Here is an 11,306-nt window from a genome sequence, read left to right on the forward strand (position 1 = left end):
TAAGTTGAACCTACACCCATAACTCAAATTTTCCAAATCGCTAGATCTGCTCCCGCCCCGCAGTGGGTCAAACCGGGTGGGACCCGCGGATTTTGAGTAAAATTACTAGCTCTATTGGCATATTGTCTTTGAACAATATTTGAATATGTCAATCTCTGAAAAAACATTTTCTCTCTCTAAAATAATTTTGGCAAGCCCATTGTGCTCGGGCGCCGGCATAGCCTCGCCGGTGTTGGAAGCACCTCAATTCCTTCTCCTTTGATCCTTTCTTCTTTCCACTCTCCTCTAGCCCATCGATATGCTTGTTTTTTTGGCCTTTTGTTTTCACCACCTTTCTGTTGCGCTGCTCGAGAGGTTGTAGCTTCGGTGTTGAGTGTTCTGGTGTGGAGTTCCGGCGAGATAACGGGGTGTGGTGGAGAGGAGTTGGCTTTTTGGAGTTTGGTAGCTCAGATATATTTTCGTTTTCAGATCTATTCCTCTTTTAGCAGCAAATGGTGGGTAGGGTATCTCTTTTTTGTTCTGCAGTGTTTGCGGGTTGATGTTGTCCTCGTCCTTTAGTTTGACAGGCTTGGAGATTTGGTCTCGTGTTCTGAGCAGAGTTTTGGAGGAGTTTTGTCGCGGTTTGTTCCTAGGGGTTTGGAGACAGCGGCCTTTCTTGCTCCAGTTAAGTGTGCACCGAAGGTCCCTTTACTTAGTGGTGTGTGCAGTTTTTAATCTTTGTTGTTTGGTGTTGATTGATTTCTGGGTCGTGTATGGCCATGGTGTCTTTGAAGTTCTTTGTCCTTCTTCTCTTCCACCCCTCTATACCAGAGGCTGCATTGGTTTTATGCCATTGTGGAAATGAGAATTTTGTATATGGTGTTTGGCTCCCGTTCTTCTTTGCTTGCTTCTTTTCCGTTGTCACTAGTGAATTGGTTTAAAGTCGTATTTTAAGATCTGTTCCTCGGTTCTCAAGAATAGCATTAAGCCTTGGCAATGGAGGTTCGGGGTTTGTCTCCGGCTCTGGGTGTTCATTGGTGACTCCTATTGTTTGGAAAGACTCATCCCAGCACCAAGATGGTTTGTTGATCTTATTAGTGGAGTTGCTTCCTATTTTTTTGTGCAAGTTGGAGTCTCAAGTCAACGTAGCAGCTTCTAGCTCAAATCCATATTTGGTAAGCTCGAGCTCAAGTGATGGTTTAGGATGTGATGACGAGGAGAAAGTGAAGACTTTATTCTCCCCTCCCAGTTAAACAAACCAGCCAGGGACACAGAAGTCGGGTCCGTGATTATGATAAGCGGCTTGGATGCTTGGATGTGTATCCTTCTTTGTGTTGGGTCCGGAGCTGTTAAGTAATGTATGTGTATGATATCTGGTTGCAGTGTAGTCGGGCAGTTAAGATTATACGGATTTTATTCAAATCCCGTTGTATTCCAAAAGTTTAAGCTCAGTTTGCGATGAATTTTTTTAAAAAAGTAAATATTAAAAAAATCTCTTTTTAAAATAAAACACTATTCCCTCCTTCTTTTTTACTCCTTCTTTTGGAGGAAAATAAAGGAGCAGCAATCATTGCTCAAAGTGATACCAAGGAAGGAAGAATGCAATCCTATGTGGCTACTGGACACCCCTCGTGGCTTTTTAAATTCTTTGTCAATGAAATCGTCTCCTCTAATGTGTCCTCTGTTCTGTGGTGTGAGCTGGTCTTTGTACTGTCTCTGTTTTAGGCAAGGGTTGTTTTTCAGAATTTTAGAGTGCCTTTGTGGTTTGGGCTCTATGAGTTCTCTGTTCCTCTTTTCGATTTCTAATGAATTCCAGAAGTTAAAAAAAAAAAAAAAAAACACTATTCCCTAACAAAAATTACTTGGACCAACCTATGAGCTCATCAATGTCGGACTCAAGGGTAGAATATAAATGATAACGTTTTTCAAAGCTGATCATTTAGAGCTGCGGGCTCTATTGAACCGTTTTGGTTAGTTCGGTTAGAGCATGAGCATTAGTGAACCCCCTTTTGGGGTTCACAAAGATTTTTTAATATTTTTTAATGGGTCCATGAATAGTTATGAACCTGTATTTGTTGTTTTCTGCATTGGTGAACCTCAAGAAGGAGTTCATAGGAATAAAATAATAATAAATAATTTATTTTTTAAAAATTTCTAAAAATTCAGAATACATGATTTAAATATTAAAAAATATTATAAATATTTTTAAATTTTATATTCAATACATAAAGAGTAGATTACATAAATCAAGAAATTCAATAACATACAAAGCTTATTCATTTTCATCACCGAACTTTTGCCATATATTTTCCATTAAATCAGCTTTCAAACGAGCATGCTTCTCTGGATCTCGAACTTCTCTGCGCATGCCTAACATATCACCGACATGAATACTTTCTCTCCTTGTCACTCTCGAAGTTCTGCTTGATTCTCCGGACTCGAACTCAGAAGTATCAATTTGAGCGTATCCGTGTCGTTCGTTCTCTACTATCATATTATGCAATATGACACAAGTTCTCATGATCTTTCCTATCTTCTCCTTGTCCCATTGTAGAGCTGGGTTTTTAACAATTGCAAACCTCGATTGCAATACTCCAAAAGCCCGTTCGACATCTTTTCTGGCGGATTCTTGCTTTTCTGCAAATTTCTCGGCTTTAGGACCTTGAGGAAGTGGGATGGATTGGATAAATGTTGACCAGTTTGGATAAATTCCGTCAGTAAGATAGTAGGCCATACGATAAGTGTGGTTGTTGACCTTGAACTTAACTTTTGGTGCTCGACCATGTAAGATGTCATCAAAAACAGGGGACCGATCAAGAACATTGATATCGTTGAGGGTACCTGGTAAGCCGAAAAATGCGTGCCATATCCAAAGATCTTGTGATGCCACGGCTTCTAAGACAATTGTCGGCTTTCCTGAACCACGTGTGAACTGACCTTTCCAAGCCGTTGGGCAGTTTTTCCACTCCCAATGCATGCAGTCGATGCTGCCTATCATCCCCGGAAACCCCCGTACCTCTCCAACATTGAGTAAGCGTTGAAGATCCTCGGCTGTAGGTTTTCGTAGATACTCATTTCCAAACAATTGTATTATTGCATCAGTGAAATTTGCCAAACACAAACGTGATGTACTGTCACCAAGTCGGAGATATTCGTCATATGTATCTCCCGATTGACCATATGCCAGCATACGTATAGCTGCCGTACACTTTTGAAGTGCAGAAAGCCCGTTCCTCCCGTGAGCATTTCGTCTTTGCTGAAAGTATGGAACTTCATTACTTATACGTTCGACAATGCGAAGGAACAATGGCTTGTTCATTCGAAAACGCCTCCTAAACATTTCCGGTGGGTATGTAGGATTTTCCTTGAAATAATCGTTCCATAGTTGATTGTGTCCTTGTTCCCGATCTCTGTCGATATAAGCACGTCTTTTCGGCTTGTTGCGTTGGACCTCAACTATTGAGTCGATGTAATTATCAACTACTTCGTCGACCATTTCTTCTATAGCTTCATCAACTTCATCACTTGATGAGGATGACATTGTTGATGTTTTCTTCCTAACATGACAAAAGGGGATTTGTAATTTAATATTTTATTTTAACTAAAATTCTTTCTAATTTTCATAAACCATATTATTTAAAGAATCCTATTTTTAACTTCTTTCATATTTTATTTTAACTAAAATTCTTTATAATTTTCATAAACCATATTTTTAAAAGAATCCTATTTTTTTACTTCATCCATATTTTATTTTAACTAAAATTCTTTCTAATTTTCTACAACCATATTTTCTTACCAATCTTGAAGGTAGTTGCTCTTGTTTGTTGTTGAAGGTAATTGCTCTTGTATGTGTGTTTGTTGGTCACGGACTTCACTCCTTGGTTAGCCATGCGAACTGGTGATTGCTTCCATTGCCACAAGCCAGGTCATTGGCCTTTACGTTGTAGTTTGTTGTATGTTTTTGTAGTTGAATTTAGTTGTTGTAGTTTGTTGTATGTTGTTGAATGTTCGTGAAGAGAAACAAAAGCAAGAGAAGAAATAGAAGATAACTTTGATTAAAAAGCAGAGAGTAGAGACATCATTTAAATAGAGAGACATAGAGTTACAACATAGTACATCCGTGAATCAAGTTCAGTACATCCGTGAATCAAGTTCAGAGTTACAACAATAGCAAAATACATAGACATAGTACATGATTGACCTGCAGTGTAGAAAGAAACATAACCCGTGACCTGCAACAACCTAAACTTCCAACCCGTGACCTGCAACACTGTCACCTCCAACCCGTGACCTGCAAAAGAAAAGATAACATAATCAGTAAAGCAAAGCAAGGAAATACACATCAACTACTCAAGCAAAGCAAGAAAATACACACAATAGACATCAAAGCATTTCAGAGATGAGTTTATTCTTGAGAGCCACTTCATTATCAGAAAGTGTGTCTATGTTTTTGGCTAGCAAACGATCAAGGATCTTTTGTCTGGAAATGGTATTTTTCTCAGCTAGGATGGTATGTATATGATCATAAGCTGCTTCATTTGGCTTCTTGCGTTTAGCAGCTTTGCGTTTAGCAGCTCTGCAACCCTAAACCCATCACTCCATTTAACCCATAAAACGAAACCCATCACTCAATTTATAAACCCATCACTCACCCATAAAACGAAACCCTAATTGGATTTCAAATCTCTGAAAAAAGAACCCTAAAACAAAAAACAATCACGATTTACAACCCTTGATCGAAACCCATATGTCGATTTAGATCCCTAACTCGAAACCCCAAAATTTTTTTCAAAATCGAATAATTGCTTCCCACCCCAAAATCGACCCAATAAAGCTATAAACCTACAAGGTACTCACCTACGCTGGTGGAGAGAAGAGGTCGTCGTCGATTACGTCGAGAAAAACGCCGGGAATCGTCGTCGCACGATAAGTCGCCTCTCACGGTGAAACCCTAGTTTTTTCAGAGAAAGGGGAAAATGAGAAGAAACAAGGAGTGGCCCGACTTTCCTCCTCGTCAACGCGGAACGCTTGACCAACCAGCGTACGCCGCGTGGCAACATCCGCCCCTTACGGGTTCATGCGCAAGGCCCGTTTCATCAAACTTATCGAATTTTTCTTTTTTTTTTAAACCAGCGGGCCTAAGATTTCGAGCCCACGAACCTCTTATAAACCGCTAATGCGGATGGTCTTAGTCCGTTTCTTTTTCAAATTTTTATAAGAAAATAATATTTTTATTAATTCCAAAATCTCATTCATATGACATATATACCAATTTATAACACGGGTTTGAAACATAATCAATGACCAACAACTTATTGACCTCGAATTTGCAAGGCAACATAGATAATCTATCTGAAACAGTTCCGGATCAGATATTTTCTTGGATTCCTTTTTGCGGTTAATATGGGTATGGAGCATGAAGCTGTAGAAGCCGAAAAACCGAATTAAAACAGGCGATTAAATAAAAAAGATAGTAAGGAAATAGACAAATGAAAGATGAAAAAAAAAATATTTTCATAAACGTGACCGTGGAGTCGAGATATGATATATCTTTCCTTAAATTTTTATATTCAATCCACAAGTGTAACGGATCATAGCGAATATGAATCTCATGATAAAACCATTGGTAGAATGTCATGCGGTACTTGTGAACCAGCCCCTCCTAACTAATAATACTACGAAACACACTCGCGACATACTCTGGAGATTTTTTTTCTTTTAAAACATAAGGAATGAGGAAGAAGACTACTTTGTTTATAAAGGCACACGAGAGAGCTCTTATCTCCACAGAGGAAGGCATGCGGCGTGAGACTCAGAAACGTTGCTCGACGTGGAGAGAAGGAGAGATCGTTGGCCGAGAGATCTGATAGTATTTTTTGTAGGATTTTTAGAATATTGGTTTTTCCAAATTTAATACGAAAAAAACAAAACACAAACCATAAGGTTTAAATCTCGGTTTGGCAGAAAAAATGTTAACCAAAACTTTGCCCAAATAGAATCTTATTGGACTTATGGTCTTTCAACAACACCCAGCTCCTCTTCAGACCGAGGCGCGTGCGCGTGGAGGATCCTGTATCCTCCCATGCATCCTTTGAACAACAACATGGTCTCATACATATATAAAGAACTCCATCTTGCTTATTTTCCCCGACTAAGGATTGTTAACACTCATTCATTAAAGCCAAAAGGCTTTCCCCTTTAGCACATATGCCCATTTCAATTCACGCACTCCCAATTAATTATAAAGCCCATTAAACTTGATTAACTGATCCAACAATCCTCCACAAAAATATAAATGAATCGAAGCATACGAAGACTCGGTTGACTCGATATACTCTATAGACTGTACTGACTAGACTTATTCTACTGACTAGATAGTTTTCGAGTGTATTTGCGAAACATTTACTGTGTTTGAGTTGGTGGTAGTTTTAAGCCTTGTACCACTCGTACTTAATATATGTCGGGTTTACTTTACGAGGAGGTGTACATGATGTCTTTAACCACTCGTTGTTTTATTTATGCCGAGACAACATGCGTAATGCAACTTTGTTTTCTCGTAAAACTTAGTTCTCTATTGTGTTCATTGTGGCCCTGAAATATTTTTTGTTTTCATGAGTGAACTTAGAGAATATAGCCTAACATTCATTTTTCTAGAAACAGACTCATTTCACTCTCATTAGGTGATTGACCTAAGCAAATCACTTCTCGAATAATGTTTAGGGGATTACATATGAAAGATGTATATTTGATTAATACGATTGGAATACAGCTATAAAATACATATGATATCTAAAAGGTACTCATACTATAAGTATGCTATCAAATAATCGGATCCCCTTCTTCTTCTTTGTTGTTCTCTTTTTATAGGTGTGCACCAAGTGGATCATAACTGCGACGTGATCCCCGGCGAGTGTATGGTGTTTTTATGATCGTCTTTAATTCCTTGACCTCCGTTATGATTTGGTTTGAATATGCTAGCTTGGCGTGGCCCGTCTCTCGAACTTGGGATGGGCCTCGAACCTTCGTGGGCCCATTAGCTTCTTCTGGGACTTAATGATACTGGAGCGGGTTCTCGGACCGGGTGTGGAGTAGGATGAAACATGCCTCCAACAGCGAGTGTCATCTTTACATTTGTTTGGGCAATGGAAATATGGTACTATATTCAATCTGGTCAGAATTTTGGACTAGACTGCAAGGATTTGATTTCGATGATTGAAGAATGCAAGACATGGTCAAGTTTCTCAACAGACTAGAGGAATTGGTAACTCTAAGAAAAAGATCCCAAGACTTTAAGATTTTATACATATCTAAAGAACAATGCGCAATTGTAGACTCATTAGTTGCTATAAGTTTCATGGAAATCTTTTATATGTTGGTTATTTTATTTCAATATAGATTTTCAGACTATTTATAATTTGAGTAATATATAGGTCTTTTAATCTAAAAATATTAGAGCTTGTTTGCTACCAAATCATTGATAATTCCAAGAATACATATTAAAAAAGTAATGATCTTTTTAAGTTTGAAGAGACTCATTTTTTGTTCTAACCTTGAGCTTTCACCAAATTGATCCGATCGTATAAGTGTCCACAATATCTGCATAACCAATATGTCCACCTCTTTTGTTTCTATGGAAAGTTACAAATACACATCAATTGGCCTCAAAAAGCTTCACAGTAAGAAATTACGAATCACCATAAACCAATATAGAAAATAGAATAAGCCAGTGTTTTTAAAACTGGACCGCAAACTGAACTGGAATTTTTTTTTGTCACAGTTCAATATGGTTTGACCGGGTCAAACCTGATTTAATATATTTTTAGTGTATAAATTTAAAAATAATGTTAGTAAATAGGATACATAATTAAAATATAAAAAAATTTAAAACATAAAACATTATAAATATAAACTAGTTTTATGTTTATATGAATGATTTAGAAATTTTTGATACCTTTAATAGTTTTTATCAGTTTAATACCTCTGAGAGCTAATATGGCTACGTAACCGGTTCATGGTCGAACCAATTATTAGACCTATTCCAATTATGTAACTGGTTCATGGTCGAACCCGGTTCGACTAGCAGGTTGGTCAGGTTTTAAGAACACTGGAATAAAACGGGGAAAAAATTGAAAATATTGCAGATCGTAATAGCATGCCCGCAATATTACGAATGTTTTTTTTTGAACATTGATATTACGAAGGTTCAATAATTCTTCAGGGAAAAATCGGAGCCTTTACTTGTTTAAGAGTGTTAGCTAATAATTGACTTGTATACATTACTATTGCATAAGCCCAAAAGGCACTTGTAGAGTTCCAAGTCTTCCAAAAAATACAAAGCAGCCAGTTTCATATTAATGTGCGTGGGCATTCAAGTGGATATTTCAAACTGATGATTAAATTGAGGAGAACCACAAAATACCGAAATGCAACACACATTATCTGAAAAATATATCAAAAGAGATTTGTGAATCAATCCCGTGTTTTTTCTTCGTATTTATCATATACTTCACTGCCACGTGTGTTTCTGCACAAACTTGTGACAAAACCACTGAAATTTTCAAACCCAATAGTCTTTATGACAAGAACCGACGTCTTATCCTCTCCGCTCTTCACCCAAAAGGCCAAGACTTGTAGTTGTAGAGTTCCAAGTCTTCCACAAAATACAAAGCAGTCATTTTCTTATTAATGTGCGTGGCCATTCAAGTAGATATTTCAAACTGGTGGTTAAATTTATAAGAACCACAAAATACCAAACCCAACAACACATTATCTGGAAAAAATGGCAAAAATTATTTGTGAATCAATCATGTGTATCTTCTTCGTGTTTATCATATACTTCAGTGCCATTTGTGTTTCAGCACAAACTTGTGACAACACTACTGGAATTTTCAAACCCGATAGTCTTTATGACAAGAACCGACGTCTCATCCTCTCCGGTCTCGCTTCTAACGTCACGGCTCACAACGGCTACTTCAACGGTTCGATTGGGCTTGATCCGGACCGAGTCTATGCCACCGGAATGTGCGCTCCAGGTGCTGAACCTGATGTTTGCTCTCGCTGTATCAAGACCACATCTGAGAGTTTATTACAGACCTGTCTGAACCAGACACGCGCTTTCTCCTGGTCAACAGAAGAAACTCTTTGCCTTGTTCGTTACTCTAGCCGTTCCCTCTCCGGTTTGCTCGTCATGGACCCACGTGGAGCCCTTTACAATACCCAAACTTTCACAATAAGGAATCAAACCGACTTTGATTACGTGTGTAAGAAATTAATGTTTGGTCTGATCGCTAGAACAACTTCTTCTTCTAGCGGTAACAATTCATCTAAATATTATGCACACAATGAATCCCTCGTGCCTTTTTATGGAAACATATCGTCTTGGATGCAATGTACACCGGATGTTTCTCCAAACGATTGTCGCACTTGCCTAGAGAGAAATGTTATTGACTATGAGAATTGTTGCCGTGAGCACCTAGGTGGCCTCATATCACGACCGAGCTGCTTTTTCCGATGGGAATTGTATCCTTCACCTCCCTCGGTATCCAATTTGACAACCATAAACAAGAAAGGCATGTCTATATTGTAAACATTTCCAGAGTAATTATTGTGAAAACTGAGAAGTTATTTTCTTTATGTTTTTGTTCGTTATTTCAGCAGATTCAAGAAACTCAGGAGGAATTATCGCGGCAATAGTTGTTGTTGTTACCATAATATTGATTGTTGTAGGCTTGGTTATTTTCAAGCGAAGAAATCAGAAGCAAGAAATTGAACTTCCAAGTGAGTTTTTTTTTGGTTCAACGTTTGATTTGTTTTCGTCTTCTGACCTTAATATTGGTTTTAAATGAAGCGGAATCTATTCAATTTGATTTGAAGACAATTGAAGCTGCGACCAGCAACTTTTCTGAACGTAATAAGCTTGGTCAAGGTGGATTTGGTGAGGTTTACAAGGTATATACGCTCATTGTCTATCACACTTGCTTCTTTTAAAATGATGATGTCTAATTTTGATTTCTTGTGAAGGGTATGCTCATGAATGGCACTGAAGTTGCGGTAAAGAGACTGTCGAAAAAATCAGAACAAGGTGACAAAGAGTTCAAGAACGAGGTTATTGTTGTTGCAAAACTTCAGCACAGAAATCTTGTTAGACTTCTTGGGTTCTCGCTACATGGAGAAGAGAAGTTACTAGTCTATGAGTTTGTTCCTAACAAAAGCCTCGATTATTTCCTTTTCGGTCTGTCCCTGCAACTCTGTTATACTCTTGTCTATTTTTCTTTTTCTTGTACATAATTCTGTTTATGTATGAATATGCAGACCCTAAGAAGAGAATTCAGTTGGACTGGGGAGTGCGACACAACATCATTCATGGGATTACACGAGGGATATTATATCTTCATCATGATTCACGTCTGAAAATCATACATCGTGACCTCAAAGCGAGTAACATTCTCTTAGATGCTGACATGAACCCAAAAATTGCTGATTTTGGAATGGCAAGGATATTTGGAATGGAACAAACTGTAGCCAATACAGCAAGAGTAGTTGGGACCTTGTAAGTATACTTAAATGGATCAATTAGTTAACCCTTCTGTTGAAAATTAAATATGCATTTTGCAGCGGTTACATGGCTCCTGAGTATGTGACACATGGTCAATTCTCGACGAAATCAGATGTCTACAGCTTTGGAGTATTGATGCTTGAGATCATTAGTGGCAAAAAGAATAGTAGCTTCTGCCAGATGGATGTTTTAGTTAACAATTTAGTCACATATGTGAGAAGTTATAAACTAATAAAATCCAAAACTTCGTTTGATGGTCTTTCGAACATTGGTGATAGTTCTGAATCCACAATTTCTGCAGGTCTGGAGACTATGGGAGCGCAAATCATTGCTTGAGGTCATAGATCCTTGTATTAGAGAAGATTGTAAAAGTGATGAAGTCACTAGATATATCCATATTGGGCTATTATGTGTTCAAGAAAATCCAGCAAAACGTCCAACGATGTCAACGATTCATCAAATGCTCACAACCAGCTCTATTGCATTACCTGCCCCTCTGCCACCTGGTTTTTTCTTCAGGAATGAACCAAGATCAAACCCGTCAGCCCAGGGATTAAAGCCTGATCAAGCGAGCAGCAAGTCTATTTCTTGTTCAGTAGATGAAGTAACAATCACTGATGTTAATCCTCGTTGAATACTCAACCTTTCCTGTTTGATTCCACAAATTGTTGTCTTTAGTTTTGTGTACATATATGAAAAAGGTATCAATAGTTATTTTCAGATCGAAGGAATAACTAGTATAGAAACCTCATGCACTCTGAAAAGACTTGCA

The 11,306-nt window shown here is 38.0% G+C and overlaps 2 protein-coding genes across 3 annotated transcripts; one reads left to right on the plus strand and one right to left on the minus strand.

Annotated features, from left to right (window-relative positions):
* Window positions 1-2,251: 2,251 nt before the first annotated feature.
* On the minus strand, window positions 2,252-3,520 carry LOC103863683. Its single transcript, XM_033289302.1, has 2 exons — window positions 2,917-3,520; window positions 2,252-2,640 (listed from the first exon to the last, which is right to left on the minus strand). The coding sequence occupies exons 1-2, from the start codon at window positions 3,518-3,520 to the stop codon at window positions 2,252-2,254; spliced, it is 993 nt and encodes a 330-aa protein (XP_033145193.1).
* Window positions 3,521-8,713: 5,193 nt separating this feature from the next.
* On the plus strand, window positions 8,714-11,254 carry LOC103863626 (cysteine-rich receptor-like protein kinase 18). Of its 2 annotated transcripts, none has more exons than XM_009141372.3 (7): window positions 8,714-9,548; window positions 9,634-9,756; window positions 9,827-9,927; window positions 10,000-10,210; window positions 10,291-10,528; window positions 10,594-10,747; window positions 10,836-11,254. In XM_009141372.3, the coding sequence occupies exons 1-7, from the start codon at window positions 8,759-8,761 to the stop codon at window positions 11,166-11,168; spliced, it is 1,950 nt and encodes a 649-aa protein (XP_009139620.1). In that variant the 5' UTR covers window positions 8,714-8,758; the 3' UTR covers window positions 11,169-11,254. The 2 variants fall into 2 exon arrangements, with proteins under 2 accessions (XP_009139620.1, XP_009139621.1); XM_009141373.3 differs by having other exon boundaries at window positions 8,715-9,548; window positions 9,637-9,756.
* The last annotated feature ends 52 nt before the right edge of the window (window positions 11,255-11,306 follow it).

This window comes from Brassica rapa, chromosome A04, assembly GCF_000309985.2.
Source record: "Brassica rapa cultivar Chiifu-401-42 chromosome A04, CAAS_Brap_v3.01, whole genome shotgun sequence".
NCBI lineage: Eukaryota > Viridiplantae > Streptophyta > Magnoliopsida > Brassicales > Brassicaceae > Brassica > Brassica rapa.